Source organism: Gracilinanus agilis, chromosome 6 (genome assembly GCF_016433145.1).
Source record: "Gracilinanus agilis isolate LMUSP501 chromosome 6, AgileGrace, whole genome shotgun sequence".
Classification (NCBI taxonomy): Eukaryota; Metazoa; Chordata; class Mammalia; order Didelphimorphia; family Didelphidae; genus Gracilinanus; species Gracilinanus agilis.
In genome coordinates this window covers 50,028,389-50,048,767 of record NC_058135.1, presented here as the reverse complement: position 1 = coordinate 50,048,767, position 20,379 = coordinate 50,028,389, and the positions used below count along the sequence as shown (strand labels likewise).

At 34.3% G+C, this 20,379-nt stretch overlaps 1 protein-coding gene across 1 annotated transcript in view; it reads left to right on the top strand.

Annotated features, from left to right (window-relative positions):
• The first annotated feature begins 533 nt into the window (after positions 1-533).
• LOC123252240 (sodium/hydrogen exchanger 9B1-like) overlaps positions 534-20,379 on the top strand; it is an 84,140-nt gene continuing 64,294 nt past the window's right edge. The window contains exons 1-2 of the mRNA XM_044681630.1: positions 534-600; positions 20,052-20,222. Of these exons, the coding sequence (XP_044537565.1) occupies positions 534-600; positions 20,052-20,222 (238 nt within the window). The remainder of the gene's footprint in view (positions 601-20,051; positions 20,223-20,379) is intronic.

Below are 20,379 nucleotides of genomic sequence, written 5' to 3'. Positions count from 1 at the left end.
ATCAAGTTATAACATTTGTATAACCTAGAAGAATTGCTTGTTGGCTATAGGAATGGGGAGGTAACAGGGGAGAAAAAGAAAACATATTGTGTAAACATGGAAAAATATTTTTAAAAATGATTTTTTAAAAAATCAAATTTACTTTTGAGACATCTACATTAAAATTTTTTAATACACCTAAACACCAAAAAAGGGAGCAGGACACAAAAAGGAATTTTGTATGAAACCAGGAATTTCCAATTCATACAACTTTTTAATAAGTTCCTAATAATTCCACATACAACTTTTAAAACTGTCTTACTTTTCTGAACACTCTTCATTCCTTTCTGCCATTCGTTTTGGTATATTTAAATATATACATATTTCTATGAGTGTTTCCCTCCTTCCCTCTCTTCCTCCATGCATCCCTCACACCCTTCCTTTCTTTTCCTTCCTTTCTTCCTTCCTTCCTTCATTCCACAGCTAACCTCTTCCTGCCCCAATAAGAATAGTCAAGGAAGATGAATCTAAACACATAATGACAAAACTTCAAAATGTATATCTTTTTGCACCACTTTGAGCCCATAAGTTCTCAGGAGGTAGATGACAGGTTCCTTCCAGGTATGGCTAATCCTCTCATTGGTCACAGTTCTTAAGTCTTCCAAAGTTGTTCTTCTGTACAATGTTGTCCTCTAAAAAAATGGTTCTCCCTAGGCTGCATCAGTTCATACTACCCAGAATTCTTTGAAATCTCTTATTTCTTACAGCTGAGTAATATCCCATTACATTCATATACTACAGTTTGTTTAGCTCTTCCCCAGCTGATGAGCATTCCCTTATAGACTCTAGCTCTTTGCTTTTCTTCCTCCCCCCACTCCCCACTCCATTTTAATCCCCCACTCACGATGAGGAAGTTTGTTTTGCCTGTGTAGCCTTTGGCTTCAAGGGCTAAGAGTGTGGTACTCCCCTCATTGGTGAAGACTGATTACTCCATGTCCTGAGTATGTATGAAAGGCTAGAATTGGTGAGAGCAGGAGAGTTGAGATCCTGGCTCTTCTGGCTTCCAGTTTTGAGAGTGAAGATGCACTCAGTCACTAAAAGGAAGAGACTCTGGGAAGAGGCTGAAATGAGAGAAATTGGCAGTCTTTATCATGTCCCTATCCCTATCTTGTTATACTGGAGCAGTGATGGGCAAACTAAAAAAAAATCTTACAAGAAGCCAGAAAGAGACAATTCAAATATAAAGGAGCACCAATCAGGATCACACAGGATCTGGTAGCCTCCACGCTAAAAGACTGCAAGGCTTGGAATGTGATATTGAGAAAGGCAAGAGAACTGGGCCTACAACCACAGATCAACTACCCATCAAAACTGACTATATACTTCCAGGGGAAAGTATGGGCATTCAACAAAATTGAAGATTTCCAAGTATTTGCACAGAAAAGACCAGGACTAAATGGAAAGTTTGATATCCAACCACAAAAATCAAGAGAAACATGAAAAGGTAAATAAGAAACAGAGGGGAAAGAAAGAAAACTCATAATTTTTAAATTTGCCTTTTTAAGGGCCTCAATAAGATCTAATTATCTGTACTCCTATGTGGAGAAATGCTATGTATAATTCTCTGTAGAGAACTCTATTCACTATTATAGTATTCACTCTTTTAGCAATCAGAAGAATAATTCATAGGGAGAGGACGGAATACTAAATGGTCTAAGATGACATGGGGGGTGGGAAAGAGGGGGGTGAATAGTAGGGGACACCAAGAGAAACTTGAGAGACAAAGCCAAAGCAAAAATAGATATGATTAAAAAAGACAGGGAAGGTCATTACATCCTGATTAAAGGCAGTATAAACAATGAGGAAATAACACTGCTCAATATGTATGCACCAAGTGGCATAGCATCCAGATTCATAAAAGAGAAACTGGCAGAGCTCAAGAAGGAAATAGATAGGAAAACCATAATAGTGGGAGATCTAAATATTCCTCTTTCAGATCTAGATAAATCAAACCAAAAAATAAATAAGAAAGAGGTAAGAGAGGTGAATGAAGTCCTAGAAAAATTAGATTTAATTGATATGTGGAGAAAAATAAATAGGGACAAAAAGGAATACACCTTCATTTCAGCTTCACATGGTACATTCACAAAGATTGACCATGTAATAGGGTATAGAAACATTGCAAACAAATACAAAAGAGCAGAAATAATAAATGTAACCTTCTCAGATCATAATGCAATAAAAATAATAATTAGTAAGGGCACCTGGACAAGCAAATCAAAAACTAATTGGAAATTAAATAATATGATTCTCCAAAACCAGCTAGTCAAAGAAGACATCATAGAAACAATCAACAATTTCATTGAAGAGAATGACAATGATGAGACATCCTACCAAACTCTGTGGGATGCAGCCAAGGCAGTACTCAGGGGGAAATTTATATCCTTGAGTGAATATATTAACAAATTAAGGAGAGCAGAGATTAATGAAATGGCATGCAACTCAAAAAATTAGAAAGCGAGCAAATTAAAAATCCCCAGATGAAAACTAAATTAGAAATACAAAAAATCAAGGGAGAAATTAATAAAATCGAAAGTAAAAGAACTATTGAATTAATAAATAAGACTAGAAGCTTGTATTTTGAAAAAACAGATAAAATAGACAAAGGTACTGGTCAATCTAATAAAAAAAAAAGGAAAGAAGAAAACCAAATTGACAGTATCAAAGATGAAAAGGGAGACCTCACCTCTAATAAAGGGGAAATTAAGGCAATCATTAAAAACTATTTCGCCCAATTATATGGCAATAAATATAACAATTTAGGAGATATGGATGAATATTTACAAAAATATAAACTGCCTAGATTAACAGCAGAAGAAATAAAATACCTAAATAATCCCATATCAGAAAAAGAATCTAAACAAGCCATCAAAGAACTCCCTAAGAAAAAATCACCAGGGCCTGATGGATTCACAAGGGAGTTCTATCAGACATTCAAAGAGCAACTAATCCCAATACTATACAAACTATTTGATATGAAAAGCAAAGAAAGAGTCCTACCAAATTCCTTTTATGACACAAATATGGTACTGATTCCAAAGCCAGGGAGATCAAAAACAGAGAAAGAAAACTACAGACCAATCTCCCTAATGAACATAGATGCAAAAATCTTAACTAGAATATTAGCAAAGAGACTCCAGCAAGTAATTAAGAAGATCATCCACCATGATCAGGTGGGATTTATGCCAGGAATGCAAGGATGGTTCAACATTAGGAAAACCATCCACATAATTGACCATATCAGCAGTCTAACAAACAAAAATCACATGATTATCTCAATAGATGCTGAAAAAGCCTTTGACAAAATACAGCATCCATTCCTATTGAAAACACTGAAAAGTATAGAAATAGAAGGATCTTTCCTAAAAATAATAAACAGTATATACCTAAAACCATCAACCAGCATCATATGCAATGGGGATAAATCAGAAGCCTTCCCAATAAGATCAGGAGTAAAACAAGGATGCCCATTATCACCTCTATTATTCAACATAGTACTAGAAACACTAGCAGTAGCAATTAGAGAAGAAAAAGAAATTGAAGGTATCAAAATAGGTAATGAGGAGACTAAGCTATCACTCTTTGCAGATGATATGATGGTCTACTTAAAAAATCCTAGAGAATCAACTAAGAAGTTTGTAGAACTTTAGCAAAGTTGCAGGATACAAAATAAATGCACATAAATCATCAGCATTTCTATACATTTCCAACACATTAGAGCAGCAAGATGTAGAAAGAGAAACACCATTTAAAATCACCACAGACGATTTATAACTAGCTATATATTTGGTACCTAATTTATTCCATGGATCCACCAGTCTATTGCTTAGTCAGTACCAGACTAGGTTTTTTTTGGTTTGTTTTTGTTTTAAATGTATGAAAAGTATTTTGTAGTTGTATGCACAGAATTCCTGTGTTTGTCTTGGCATATAGATTCCCAAATATTTTATATTGTTTAGAGTGATTTTAAGTGGAATTTCTTTTTCTAACTTGTTTAGTTTTGTTGGAAATATATAGAAATGCTGATGATTTATGTGGGTTTGTTTTGTATTCTGCAACTTTGCTGGTTATCAATTATTTCCACTAACTTTTTAATTGATTTTCTAAGATTCTCTAAGCATATTTTCATATCATCCACAAAGAGTGATAGTTTAGTTTCTTCATTGCCTACTTTAATCCCTTCAATTTCTTTTTCTTCTCTAATTGCTACCACTAGCATTTCCAGCACAATATTAAGTAATAGTGGTGATAATGGACATCCTTGCTTTACTCCTGATCTTATTTGGAAGGCTTCTAACTTATCCCCATTGCAGATGTACTTGCTGATGGTTTTAAATAAATACTAGTTATTATTTTGAGGAAAGGCCTTTTTATTCCTGTGCTTTCTAGTATTTGCAATAGGAATGGGTGTTGTATTTTGTCAAAGGCTATTAAAACTGAATTAAACTCTGGTCCATAATTTCCATAGAGTTTATTAATATTTACTTGAATAAGAGAAGGCAGATAGGTATAGAGAAAGAAGTTTCTTCTAAACTAGCCACGTGGGCCCTCCTCCACATGGCTCTCTCAGCCACTGTTCTTTCACTGTGCACTTGAGTGAAATAGAAAGAGCCCTCTTCCTGGAAACCCTCCCTTTTATATCTTCTCCTTTACCCCCAAATCCTAACCTGATCCTTTCCAGGTCAATGTGCCTAGGTCACTCTCCCATGACCCACATTGGAGTGCACTGATGTGATGTAGCTCTAGTAGTACCAGGACATAGGTAGGACCCCAGTATGTGATCCTGGGAGGGGAGATTCCCTTTACACAAGACTTTTTCTGCATCTATTGAGATAATCATGTGATTTCTGTTAGTCTGGTTATTGATATAATCGATTATGTGGATGGTTTTCCTAATATTAAACCAGTCTTGCATTCCTAGTATAAATCCCACCTAGCCATAGTGACTAATACTTGTGATAACTTGCTATAGTCTCTTTGCTAATATTTTATTTAAGATTTTTGCATCTATGTTCATTAAGGAGACTGATCTCTAGTTTTCTTTTTCTGTTTTTGGTCTACCTGGGTTGGGTATAAGTACCATATGTGTCATGAAAAGAATTTGGTAAGATTCCTTCTGAATTGCTTATTTTGTCAAATACTTTGTATATTATTGGGATTAGTTGTTCCTTAAATGTTTTTTGTTTTGTTTTGTTTTCAGTTTTCACTTGCAAATCCATATGTTCCTGGGTATTTTTTCTTAGTGAGTTCCTTGATGGTTTATTCAATTTCTTTTTCTGAAATGGGATTAAGTATTCTATTTCCTCTTTTCTTAATCTAGGCAATTTATATTTTTGTAAATATTCATACATTTCACCTAAATTGTCATGTTTACTGTCCTATAATTGGGCAAAATGACTCCTAATAATTGCCTTAATTTCCTCTTCATTACAGATACGATCCCCTTTTTCATTTTGGATACTTTTAATTTGATTCTCTTCTGAATTAGATTAGTCTATACTTTATTTTATTTTTTCAAAGAACCAACTCCTAGTCTTATTTATTAGTTCAATAATTCTTTTATTTTCAATTTTGTTAATTTCTTCTTTGATTTTTTAGGATTTCCAATTTAATTTTTATCTGGTGATTTTTAATTCATTCTTTTCCTATTTTTTTAGTTGCATGCCCAATTCACTGATCTCCTTTTTCTGTATTTTGTTGATATAGGATATAAAATTTCCCCTGAAAACTGCTTTGATTATATCCCATAGATTGTGATATGTTGTCGCCTCATTGTCATTTTCTTCAATGAAATTGATAATTGTTCCTATGATTTGTTCTTTGACCCACCAGTTTTGAAGAATTAGATTATTTACTTTCCAATTAACTTTAAATTTGCCTCTCCATGAACTCTTATTAATTATAATTCTTATTGCATTATGATCTGAAAAAGTTGCATTTATTATTTCTGCTTCTCTACATTTGTTTGTGATGTTTTTATGCCCTAGTATATGGTCAACCTTTGTATATGTACCATGAACTGCTGAAAAGAAAGTATATTCTTTTTTATCCCTATTCAATTTTCTCCAGATATATCTATTACCTCTAATTTTTCTAACATTTCATTCACTTCCCTTACTTCTTTCTTATTTATTTTTTTGGTTCAAAATTTATCTAATTCTGATAGGGGAAGGTTGAGGTCACCTACTAGTATAGTTTTACAATCTCTTTCTTCCTTAAGATCCTTTACTTTCTTCTTTAAAAATCTGGAAGCTATTCCATTTGGTGCATATATATTGAGTACTGATATTTCTTCATTATACTGCCTTTTATCAAGATTTAATTATCTTCCTTATCTCTTTTAATAAAATCTATTTTTACTTTAGCTTTTTCTAAATCATATGGTTGCCTCTCCTACCTTCTTTGTCTCAGTTGAAGCCCAACAAATTCTGCTCCAGCCTCTTACCTTCACCCTGTGTGTGATTACCTGCCTCAAGTATGTTTCTTGTAAACAATATATGGCAGGATTCTATTTTTTAATTACATTTGCTATCCACTTCCATTTTATGGGCAAGTTCATCCCATTTATATTCACAATTATGATCACCATCTGTGTCTTCCCCTCCATTTTGACTTCCTCCTTTAATCCTGACTTTTCTCCTTTTACTCTTTTCCTCCCCTCCAATGTTTTGCTTTTAGTCAGTCTCCCCTCTTTTCACTCTTTTCCCCTTCCCAATACCTCCCTTCTTATTCCCCTCTTACTAATGGGTCTTTTGTTCACCCCCCCCAACCTCTCCTTCACTTGTAGTACTCCCCTCCCTACTACACACCTCTTATTCTCCTTCTACTTCTCTACAGAGTAAGATACAATTCTATACCCCAATGAATCTAGCTGTTCTTTCCTCCCTGAGAAATTCCAATGAGAATAAGATTTAATTATTACCCATCAGCAGCCTCTTCTTCCCTTTCATTGTCTTAGTCTTCTCCCCACCACCACTCCTGTGAAAGAGAATTCTCTACTCTGTTGTCTATTTTGAGTTAACACTAACTTAAGTATCCCTGCTTAGTACCTCACTAGACTGAAGACAGAATTAACTCTCCTTTGTCCACTTTTAAATTGAATCAACAACACCTACTTAGTACTAGGGTGAGAATCTAGCAAGGTACTTAGAAAATTCATACCCTCAGCTGTGAACCTTTTTGATGATAACTTAACCTGCAGAAGGTGAGATTCAGAAAATTCACACCCTTAGTTGTGAATCTTTTTTTGATGAGACTTAACCTTCAGAAAGTGAGAAGTTGATCCCCCAGACACTGCCCCCTGGGCAGTGCTAGACAATTTCGAAACTTTGATTGGTCCCTGTGAAGAGGGGCAGGGACAAGAAGTCACAATAAAAGCAAGCCCCAAACTCCTTCAGAGCAGATTGTCTTTGAGAAGATAGTCTGAAGAGACTGTCTTCTGGAGATAGTCTTCTGACTGGGGAGAGTTTTCAAGGGAGCTTCTCTGGAGACTGTGGCTTGGATCATGGGCTTGGAACTCAGCTTCAACTTAGACTCTGACTCCTGAACTACTTTGTTGGGTGAGTGAATGGCTGACTCCTTTTCTAGTTTCCAAGAGACTAGCTTCCATCTTGGAGGAGGCCATATGGTTACTCACTACCAGCCTTCCTGGTTGAGAGTTAATTAATCTCTGCCTGGTTTAAACAGCCCAGTGTAAACATTTAAGTTGATAGGATAGATAACCTCTCTAATCTCTTCACATTTCTCTACTTTATTGTTTCCTCTCCATTTTGTAAATATTTGTAAATAAATTTCTGACTCAACATAATAAATATTGGTGACCACATAATTCCATAAAATTATTGTCCAACCATTAAATTTAACCCTTAAACTCCTGCACTTCTTTATGTGATACAATTTACCCCATTTTGTTTCTCTTTTCCCATTTCTTAGTATTATCCTCTTTTCACCCTTAGTTTTATTTTTTGACATATCATCATAAACAGCTTACTACTATACCCTCTATGTATACTTCTTCCAACTACTGTGATAATGACAACAATTTTTTAAGAGTTATACGTATCATCTTTCCATATAGGAATATAAGCCATTTGGCCTTATTGAAGCTCTTAAATTTTTTCTCTTATTTATCTTTTCATGCTTCTCTTAAATTTTGCTTTTGGGCATCACACTTTCTGTTTAAGTCTGGTATTTTCTTCAGGAATGCTTGGAAATTTTGGATTTTATTAAATGACCATACTTTCCCCTGAAAGAATATAGTCAGTTTTACTGAGTACTTGATTCTTGTCTGTAATCCCAATTCCCTTGCCTTCTAGAATATCATATTCCAAGTCTTCTGGTCCTTAAATGTGGAAGATGCTAAATCCTATGTAATCCTGACTGGGGCTCCATGATATCTGTATTGTTTCTTTCTGGCTGCTTGAAGTATTTTCTCATTGGACTGGAGCTCTTGAACTTAGCTAAAACATTCCTGGGAGTCGTCATTTGGGGATTTATTGCAGGAAGTTATCTGTGGATTCTTTCAATCTCTATTTTACTGTCTTGTTTAAGAATATCAGGTCAGTTTTCTTGAATAATTTCCTGTAGTATGATGTCTAGGCTTTTTTTTTTTTTTTTTTTTTTTGGTCATGACTTTCAGGTAGTCAAATAATTCTTAAATTGTCTCTCCTGGATCTATTTTCGAGGTAAGTTGTTTTATATTATGAGATATTTCACATTTTCTTGTAGTTTTTAATTTTGATTTTTTAATTTTGTTTTATTGTTTTGTGATATCCTGTGAAGTCATTAGCTTCTATTTGCCCAGTTCTAATTTTTAAAGGTTAGATTTCTTCCATGACCTTTTGATCTTCTTTTCCATTTGTTCCATTCTTCTTTCCAAGTCATTCTTTTCTTCTTTTGACTTATTTGACTCTTTTTCTAGTAGGCCAGTTTTGGCTTTTAAGAAATTGTTTTTTTTCCCTTTGATTCATGTGCTCCTTTTTCCAGATGAAACAGCTTTTTAAGCTGTTGTTTTCTTTTTCTCATTTTTCTTCAACCTGTATTATTTGATCTTTGGATTCCTTTTTGAGCTCTTCCAGAGCCTAAGACCAATTTCCAGATTTTTTTTGAGGTTTTGCTTAAAGTTCTTTGGAACCCATCATCCTTTTTTGGTTCTATTCTTTGGTCTTTATCCCCATAGAAGCTTTTGATTCTTACCTTCTTTTTTTCCTGTTGTTTACTCATTTACTCTCTCGCTTTTTTTGTTTTGTTTTCTTTTTCCTGTGGACTGTATGCTAGCCCCTCTGCTAGTTTACTGTATCAGGCCATTTGAGCTAACCTTGCCTGGGGCCAAATCTTTACCATAGCTAAACATGGAGGCTGAAGGTGCCCAGTCAGATGCCCCCCACTCCTGTTCCTTCCTCTCTGCCAGTCACTATCAGAGACCAGGGCCTCAAGTGGTCTTCTGAAGCACTCCTTCATCTTGGGATCCAAAGTCAAACCATATCTAATCTCAGGTCTCAGCATGGAGTGAGAGTCAGGGGGATAGTTAACCAGCCCAGTCTTGTTTCTGGTCTCCCCCTTATACCATGGAAATCGACTCTCTCTGTCTACCTTTCAAGTTATGTTCAGCAAGTGAGCCCCATGATTCTGTCTTGTTGTTGGGTTTGGATCACTGACTTTTTGGAGTGCTTTTTAAAGATTGGTATGGAAGGATAGTAAGAGAGCTTTAGGCTTTTTGCTGCTCTTAAGCTACCATCTTGAACTCTGCCAATACTGGATTATTTTGATGCTTACTGCTTATAGTACATTTTGAGATCTGATATTTTTAGACCACTTTCCTTAACAATTTTTCATTAATTCTTTTGATATTCTTGACATGTTTTTTCTTCGACATGAATTTTGTTATTCCTTTCTCTAGCTCTATAAAATATTTTTTTTGTAGTTTGGTATGGTACTGAATAAATAAATTAATTTAAGTAGAATTGTCATTTTTTCATATTTGCTTGGCCTCTATAGGAGCAATTAAATTTTTTCCAATTGTTTATAATAAAATATTTGTGTGAAAAGTGTTTGATAATTGTGTTCATAGAATTCCTGTGTTTGTCTTTCCAAGTAGACTCCAGCATTTTATTTTGTCTAAAGTTATTTTAAATGGAATTTTTCTTTCCATCTCTTGTTGGACTTTGTTTCTAATATATAGAAATACTGGTGATTTTGTGGGTTTATTTTATATCCTGCAACTTTGTTAAAGTTATTAATTATTTTGAATGGTATTTTTAGTTGTTCTCTGTAATTCTCTGAGTATACCCATCATATCATCTGGAAAGAGTGATGGTTTAATTTCTTCATTGCCTACTTTAACTTCTTCAATTTCTTTTTGTTTTCTAACTGCTATAATGCATTTCTAGAATAATATTGAATAATAGTGGTGAGAGTAAACATCCTTACTTCACTTCTGATCTTATTAGGAATGCTTCTAATTTGTCCCCATTAGAGATAATACATGCTGATGGTTTTAGATAGATACTACTTTTCATTTTAAGGAAACTCATTTTATTATTATTATTTTTATTATTATATCAAGTGTCTTTAATGGGAATGGGTATTGTATTTTGTATCCAAAGCTTTTTCTGTATCAGTTGAGATAATCATGTGATTTCTTTTGGTTTTGTTATTTATATGTTCAATTATGCTGAGTTTTCCTAATATTGAACAAGCCCTGCATTTCTGGCATAAATCTTATTGGGTCATCGTGACTTGTGATACATTGGTATAGCCTCCTTGCTGGTATTTTATTAAAATTTTTGCAGCTATAGTCATTAAGGTAGTAAATCTATTATTCTTTCTCTGTTTTTGTTCTTCCTGACTTAGGTATTAGCATATGTGTTATAAAGAGCAAACTTCTATCATGGCAGTGAGTCGTGTCCCTACACCATCTCCTCAAGATTTACAATGCCACCTGGTAGTTTTGACTTTCAGAGGTTAACAATATGTTTTAGTATTTACTGAAACTCATCCTTTCTTACTAGATTTTCAATTAATTTCTCACTAATTTTCTTCTTTAGAACTATTCTTTTTTTCTCCAAGGAGCAAGCTGTATCAGATAATCTCTCTCAAAAATCTTTGTCCCCAAATTTTTGAATTCCAAAGTTCTTCAATTTAGGATTACCTGCAGGGCAATTCTAAAAAGGTGTCGACTAGGGAATGTCTTTTCTTCTTTCTTCTCCTACTTCTCCTCCTCCTCCTCCTTGTTCCTCCTCCGCTGCCCTTTCCTTCCTTCCTTTCAGAAAAAAGTGAAAAAAGTTGTCTTTGGTCTGGATTCAGACTCCATCAGTTTTTCTCTGGAGCAGATGGCATTTTTTATCATGACTCTTTGGATTGTATTGCTGAGAATAGCTAAGTTATTCACAAGTTGTTCTACTTACTTCACTGCTTCATTTTGTATAAGTCTTTCTAGGTATTTCTAAGTACTTCCTGTTTGCCATTCTTACAGCACAATAGTGTTCCATTACATCATGTATAATAACTTACAGAGACATTCCCCATTGATGGATACCCCTTCACTTTCTAATTCTTTGTCCCCACACAAAGAGCTGATTTAAATATTTTTGAACATATAGATACTTCCCCTTTTTTTCTTTTTTTTCTTTGTTATACACACCTAGTAATGGTATTGTGGGTCAATGGGTATGTACTATTTTAAAGCCCTTTCATAGGCCCAAATTGCTCTCCAGAATAATCAAATCAGTTCACAGCTCTCCCAACAGTGCATTTGTGCCTCAACTTTCCCACATCCCCTCCATGTTTTGTCATTTTCCTTTTCAGTCATAATAGCCAATCTGATAGGTGTGGGATAGTACCTCAAAGTTATTTTAATTTGCATGATTTCTATTTTTGTATGGAGGGCTTTAGTTATTTTGTCTTAGAATTTTCCCTATTCATATCCTTTGACCATTTATCAATTGGGAGATGACTTGTATTCTTAAATGGTTGATTCATTTCTTTGTGCATTTAAGAAATGAAGCCTTTAGTAGAGAGACTTGTAAACATTTTTTCACCATTATAATTACTGAATATTAGTCTCCCTCCTATTTCTTCCCCTGTTTATCCTTTTCTCCCCCTTTCATTCTGTCCATTCTCAGAAGTGTTTAGCTTCTAACTGTCACATTCCCCAATGTGCCCTCTTTTCTATCAGCCCCCATTCCCACCTTCTCTTTTCTCGTTTCCATTCTACTTTCCTATAGCACAAATATATTTCTATATCCAGTTGGTGGTGTATTTTTTCCCTCTTTGAGTCAAGTCTGATAAGAACAAGGTTCAAATGCTCCCCTCCCCACAACCCCCCATCTTCCCCTCCATTATAAAAGCTCTATCATAGGTCTTTTTTTAACCCTTACATTCCATTTTAGAATCAATATTAATATTGGTTCCAAGGTAGAAGAGTGGAAAAGGCCAGGCAATCAGGGTTAAGAGACTTGCCATAGGTCACATAGGCAGTAAATATCTGAGGCAAGATTTTTACTGAGGACCTCCTGTCTTGAAGCCTGGCTCTCTAATCCATTGAGCCACCTGGTTGCCCTGCCATGCCTCTTTTACATGCGATAATTTACTCTATGCTATTTCTCCCCTCCCTCTTTTCCCAATGCATTCATCTTTCTCACTCTTTAATTTTATGTTTTTTAGATATCATCCCATCATATTCAACTCATACCCTTGCCCTCTATCTATGTATACTCCTTCTAACTGCCATAATAATGATAAAGTTCTTAAGAATTTCAAGAATCATCTTCACATATAGGTATGTAAACAGTTTAATCTTGTTGACTGTCTTTTGATTTTTCTTTCCTGTTTACCTTTTTATGTTTCTCTTCAGTCTTGTATTTGAGAGTTAAAATTTCCATTCAGTTCCAATCTTTTCATCAGGAGTTTTTGAAAGTCCTCTATCTCATTGAATATCCATTTTTTCCCATGATGGATTACATTCAGATTTTCTGGATAAGTGATTCTTGCTTGAAGTCCTAATTCCTTTGTCCTTTGGAATATCCCATTCCAGGTCCCTTGCTCCTTTAATGTAGAAGCTGCTAACTCCTTTATTATTCTGACTATGGCTTCATGATATTTGAATTGTTTCTTTTTGGCTGCTTGCCATATTTACTTCTTGACTTAGGAGTTCTAGAATTTGGTAATAATATTCCAGGGAGTTTTCCTTAAAAGATCTCTTTCAGAAGATGATTGGTAAATTCTTTATATTTCCATTTTACCCTCTGGTTCTAGAATATCAGGGCAGTTTTCTTTGATAATTTCTTGAAAGATAATGTCTCAGTTCCTTCTTTGATTGTGGCTTTTAGGTAGTCCACTCATTCTTAGATTATCTCTCCTGTATTTGTTTTTCTAGGTCAGTTGTTTTTCCAAGGAGATATTTCACATTTTCTTCTATTTTTTCATTCTTTTGACTTTGATTACTTATTGAATTCTCATAGAAGCTCCTACTTTCTCAGTTCTAATTTTCAAGGCATGATCTTCTTGAGTGAGCCTTTGTGCCTCCTTTTCCATTTGACCAATTCTACTTTTTAAAAAGTTATTTTCCTCAGTGAATTTGTATACCTCTTTTTCCATATGGATAATTCTGCCTTCTTAAGAAGTTCTTCTCTTCAGCATATTTTTGTATCTTTTTTTCCATTTGGCCAGTTCTGCTTTTTAAAGAATCCCTTAATAGTTTTGTGCTTCTTGCCAACTGGTCCATTCTGTTTTTTAAGGTATCAGTTTCTTCACTTTTTTATGTCTATTTTACCAAGCTGTTGACTCTTCTGACATGATTTTCTTGAATCACTCTCGTTTCTTTTCCCAATTTTCTTTCTTCCTCTCTTCTTTGACTTTTGCATCCTTTTTGAGCTCTTCTATTAATTTTTTGGGGGCTTGAGAACAATTCATATTTTTCTTGGAGGCTTTGGATTCAACAGTATTGATTTTGTTTTCTTCTTTTGAGTTTGTGTTTTGGTTCTTTCCTATCACCAAAATCACTTTTTTTATTAAATTTCTTTTTTCATTGAACATTTTCCAGCCTTTTTCTTATTTTTTAACTTAAAAACTGTTAAATTTAGGCTCTGTAACTGTAGTGAATGGAGCATGTTCCAAGTGTCAGGTTCTTTGTGTAGCTGCCTTCAGAGCTGGCATTTTGGAGACCTGTCTGCTTTTAGTTCTTCCAAGGTGGTATCAAGAGAAGTTTTTAATACTCTCCTGGCTTATGCTTTGGTCTGTGTGTAATCAAAAGCATTCTTTTAATGCCTTGGAATTGTGAAAAAGGTCCCCTGCTTCCCTGGGACCAAAAGTGCTGGTGTCTGCTAGTGCTCTATCTCACCCTGAGATCATAACTCAGGACTGAGACCTGGATCTTTATATCAGTAATATGACAAGAGTCTGGTACCCAGAGCCAGAAAAGGGACCCCTACTATCTTGAGCAGTTGTCCAACCTTTCCTTTACTAGTTGTGGCTGAGAGCTCTGAAAGCCTTTGCTGCTGATTCAATTGCCCCCAAGACCTTGTTGTCATGATGGTACCCACCTTGGCATTGTGTTTTTTGCTGCAATTCTACCCTGGTGCAGTAATAGATCATTTATACTGTTGTCTTTTTGTGGTTTTTGCTGCTCCAGAATTCTTTTTGAGGCATTATGTCAAAGTTGTTTTTCTATTTTTCCTTCTAAAAGGCAAGAATCTAGGATCCTACTACCTCTTGAGCCTCACTCCCCAGGTCATATCTAAGCATGTATTTCCCACTGATACATTAATGTCTCCAGTGCTTTTTCTGATGATTGAGAGAAAGGGTGTAGACATTTTCCCTTATGACTCTTTGCTGCCCTTTGGAATAAAGAACAAGGAAAAAGAGCCTTGATAACTGAGAGCACCAGAATGAGAGGAGCTTGTTTTATGAACTGTAGGGGAACATGGTTGATCCTGAGTCAGTCAGTAATTAGGAAATTCCTGTGTCTCATCAGTTGCCTCCAAAAATGGTCTTATAATTTCAACAGTTTGGGCAAATTCTTTCATACTTATCAGGAACTAAAAATGGCCCATATCCTAGAATTTCATCAGGTAGCATCAGTATCTTGTGGTCAGATACCATTTTGTTTTTAAATTTGTATCACGAAGAATTAGTATAGGCCCTTGCACATAGGGGCCCTAAATTTTTGTTCAATTAAATTGAATATTTTAACTTTTTTGTATCTAGATTATGATCTATATGAAGCCAGTTGTGCTTCTGAAAGGTGAGATTTTTTTTAGTTAGTGTTTTGGAATAGTCTGCAATTTTTTGTTAGAAAAGAATTTGCTTTAAGTTAGCTATAACATATTTATCCAAAACTTCAGTATTTGAAAGCCTTTAACCTCCCCTAGTTTATTACATAGCCATAGAGTTCAAGGGAAAAGAAAAAACCTAATATATGAAAAGATATATATTTATAGTACGTCTTTTTATGTTGGCAAAGAATGGGAAATGGCCACAAATTGGATAATAGTGAATAAATTATATGAATGAAGAAAGGATACTTCCAGAGCAATCTAGAAAGACTTGTAGGAATTGATGCAAAGTGATGTTAAGAAGAAACAGGACCATTTATTCAACAAAAATAATATAATATAATTATTATTTATTATTGTATTACATTATAATATACTATGTTATCTATTATAAAGACAGACTTATTGATGCAATTTACCAGCCACAATTTTTTTTTAAACCCTTACCTTCCATCTCAAAGTCAATACTGTGCATTGGCTCCAAGGCAGAAGAGTGGTAAGGGTGGGCAATGGGGATCAAGTGACTGGCCCAGGGTCACACAGCTGGGAAGTGTCTGAGGCCAGATTTGAACCTAGGACGTCCTGTCTCTAGGCCTGGCTCTCAATCCACTGAGCTACCCAGCTGCCCCTTACCAGATACAATGTCAAAGGACTTATTGGTGCAACAGGCAACTCAGCTCCTGAGAAAGAAGTATTGGAATCAGGATGCAGCTTGAAACACATATTTTTTAGACATGACCAAAATTAAGTTTGGTTTTGCATAGTTATTATAGGAGTTTTGCTTTTTTTCTTTTGTCCCAGTGAGGATTGCGACAAAAATTTTGATTTTAAAAAAAAGTTAAAAAAAAAGAAAAGAGCAGTGACTTCTGTAGAACTAACTTTAGGTTCCACAAATATCTCTGTTTATCTCTTCTCTATGAGACAGAAAACAGAGTTTTATACAATTTAGTCAAAATATTTCTTTTTCTCTTGTAACATGTGTTTTATTGACTTCTTTCCTTCTACCTTCACTCATACTTTTCTGATATCTCTTGGGTCCTGTCTAGATTTCTTTACTTTTTACTGATGGGAATATATTCAATATAGATTCTTTACCCATGAAGCCTTTATACACTAAATACACTGAAGTACAAACTGCTGTGGAATCCTTCTGTATCTATAACCATAGAACATTAGTTCCCAATGTTTTTTAGTCCAGGAACTCTTTTTAACAACGAGAAAAAAAAATGTGTTGTAAACACCAGACTAATTTAATAATCTGTTCATAATATTATTTTAGATTTATTCATTGATTGTTCAGTTGTTTCAGTTGTATCCAACTTTTAATGACCCCATTTGGAGTTCTCTTGGCAAAGATACTAGAGTGATTTGCCATTCCCTTTTCCAGCTCATTTTACAAATAGAGGAACTAAGACAAATGGGGTTAAATGACTTGCCCAAGGTTACACAGGAAGATGACTTCAAGTCCTAGATTCTATCTACTGAGTGCCTTCCTGCCCATAGAGTTATTCATTGAGTGTTTACAATAACTGTAATGATAATTTTTGCCTTAAAAGCTCTATTATCATATAATTAATAATCATATAATAAATAATTCTATCTATAAATATGAAGATTCTAAGTATGATATTGTAAAAGTCTAATTAGGAATATTTTATATGGTATACTCTCTAAGAATCAAAATAAATACTCTAGGAAGTCCACATATTTTTACTATTACCTAGAAGACTTCATTTTATGCTTTTTTTTTTTTTTACAAATCTGATCAGAACATTTTAAATAAAGTAGTTTGTTGTTCTGAATCTGTTTGGCATAATATAACAAACTTAATTTTGATGTTGATTTTTTTATTTGAGTGGAAAAATAGAGTCAAAACTTTTGCATTAAGTTTATTCCATGTTTTGATTTAAAGTAGAAATTTTAAATAGTTACACAATATGTGGTAGGAAATGGTAGAATTGTATGAGCTCTCTTGCTGAGAAATAGAAATTTTAAAAAGAAACTTCTTAGCTTCCTAATTAAAGAAAATTAATAGCTAGTTACAATATAAGATACTTTTCCACTGATTAGTAATTGGTACTGTATTACCCAATAAATGAACTTAAAGTTCAGTTTCCTATATTGCTTCATTTTTTGAATGTTATCTGTAAACTAACTCTAGTAAGGAAGGAATCTTTAGCCTCTACTTTCTTCTCTTCTCCCACACTCATACTGGCCACACGCTCATAAGAACTCTATTGAACAACCGCCTAGTATTGTCAACCAGCATATTTGGGAATTCACCAGATAGAAGTAGAAGAACATAAGATGAGCTTTAGATAAATCTGAAATGGAAAACTATCATAATACCCCAATGAGAAGCAATAAAAAGCTTGCTTGTACAGAAAGTTTGTATTGGCTCACAATGGTTTTGAGATGACTTGTAAAGTATATACCATACTATCGTGATTTTCAACAGCTCAAAATCTGTACTGAAAGAATACAAACCTTCTTGATTACATGCTTCCCCAGTTGATGAGGTGAGGAAGAAGGAGAGAGCTAGATAAGTATAAGGCACAGTGTGTGCACTTTGGGGTTCAATTGCCAAACCCTTCTTGTAGTTTGAAAAAAGCTTGAAAACTTTAAGATTATTACAATAATACAAAGCAGTCAGAATTTGATATAACTGCTGCAAAATACCAAAATAATTGTGTACATGATAATGACAGTTTTGAATTACTACAGAAACAAACCTAAAATGCTTCAAATTTGCACATTTTGTTGTTCAATGGGAAAACATACTTGTCACATGATTAGAAAGTTATTTCATTAAAGAACTTTTAAAATGGAACCCTTGAACCAAAAAAAATGTAAAATGTAAAGCCTCAAGGAGTGTGCAAACCACTAAATAGGAACCATTGCCTTTAATTAATTTGATTCTAAGGGGACCAACTTAGTAGTGATCTAGGTTTGGAAAAATTGGGAAAGATGCTTTAAGGAATTGAGCCAGTCTGGTATTCATCTTTCTCATCCTCTCATTTTATTTTTTTAAATATCATCCCATCATATTCAATTCACACCCTTGTCCCCTGTCTATGAATACTATAACTGCCCTTAAAAGGACAAAATTCTTAAAAGTTAAGAACATCATCTTTAATTTTATGGGACCCCTTCTGATTTCCTCTTTCCTCTTTACTTTTTTATACATCACTTCTATTTAGCTCTGGTCTTTTCATTGCTTGAAAAAAACTTTTTAGTGATTGAAATTCATCTGTTTCATTGAATATGTATTTTTTCCTCTGAAGGATTATACTTAGTTTTGCAGGTCAGAGCATTCTCAATTGTAATCCTAGCTCCTTTGCCCTCCAGAATAGCATATCCCGAGTCCTTCGCTTCTTTAATATAGAAGTTGCTAAATCTTGTGTTATCCAGACTATGAGTCCATGATATTTTAATTTTTTCTTTTTATTTGCTTGTAATAGTTTCTCTTTAACCTAGGAGCTCTGGAATTTGGCTGTAATATTCCTGGGAGATTTCATTTTGCGATCTTTTTCTGGAAGTGACTGTTCGATTCTTTCTATTTCAATTTTCCCCTCTGGTCCTAGATAGTAGGGCAGTTTTCCTTAATAATTTCTTGAAAGATGCCTAGGTTCTTTTTTTTTTTATCATAAATTTCAGCAAGTCCAATGATTCTTAAATAAATTCTCCTGGATTTGTTTTCTTGGTCAATTGTTTTTCCAAGGAGATATTTCACATTTTTCCCATTTTGATTTTGTTTTATAGTTTCTCAGTGTCCTATAGAATTATGAGCTTCTACTTTCCCAATTCTAATTTTTAAGGAATTATTATTTCAGTGAAATTTTTGTAGTTCATTTGGCCAATTCTACTTTTTAAGAAAATTTTCTCTTCAGCAAATGCTTATGTCTCTTTAACCATTTGGCTTAGTCTGTTTTTTAAAGGTGTTTTTCCTCCATTTTTTTGTGCCTCCTTTTCTAAACTGCTGACTCTTCTTTCATGATTTTTTTTTCCTCACTCTCATTTAGTTGCCCCAACAGACTGCTGCTGTCCTGCCCCAGAACTTAGAGTCTGCTCTGGGGTGTGGGACCTTGCTGATGATCTGTTAGCCTATTTGCTTTCTACTTTCACCACAATGCAACAGACCTTTCCTGCTGCCATTCTAGGTTGTCATGGGAAGGAAAATTGTTTAACTTTATCTGTTTGTAGATTTTTTTCACTCAAGAATTAATTTTGAAGCATTATTTTAAAGTTGTTTGGGGGAAATTTGGGAGAGCTCATACCAGATACTGCTTTTCTCTGCCCTCTTGGCTAGATTCTCCTTTTTTATTTTTCTTGCCTTTCCTTTTCTTTTGGGGGGGGGGAATCTTTTGCAACTTGACTAATATAAAATTGCTTTGCCTTATGAAGGACAGGAAGGGAAAGGAAAGAAGGTGGGAATTTGGAACTGAAAATTTTTTAAAACAAATATTAATTCCTTTTGCATGTAATTAGAAAAAATTTAAGTATAAAAATTAAAATAAAATTCCAAAGGAAGAACATTTTTGTTAAAGTATTTATACATAAATGAACATAGGAACATGTGAAAGCATGTACTCATTCAAGCAGAAGTTACTGTATACATAGAAGTAAAGCAGGATCAATATGACTGTATAGCTAAACCCTAGAACAAGTTTTGTTATATAGATTGTGTGTGTCTATATGAATTATATATCTATGTATATTTATTTTCCTACCTTATTTCAGGTATCCTCATAGCCATGACATGGGGTGTAGTGTGGTCCTATACAGGCGATGAAGTTCTTCCTAACGGAAAACTATTTGGAATGGTAATCATTTTTCTTTGTTCCTTTGTTGGTGGCAAGATTGTGGAATTAATTAAGATACCTATGGTGCCTCCTCTGCCTCCTCTTCTTGGTAAGCATAACATTACTTTACACATTTTTATTAATCCATTGTGTATAAGTTTTGAACATTTAGTGGTTATAGTGGTAAGTAAACATTGAAAAACATTTCAGTATAATGATGATTGTCTTATTTTCCTTTGCATACCCACAAGAAATAGGGATGTCTT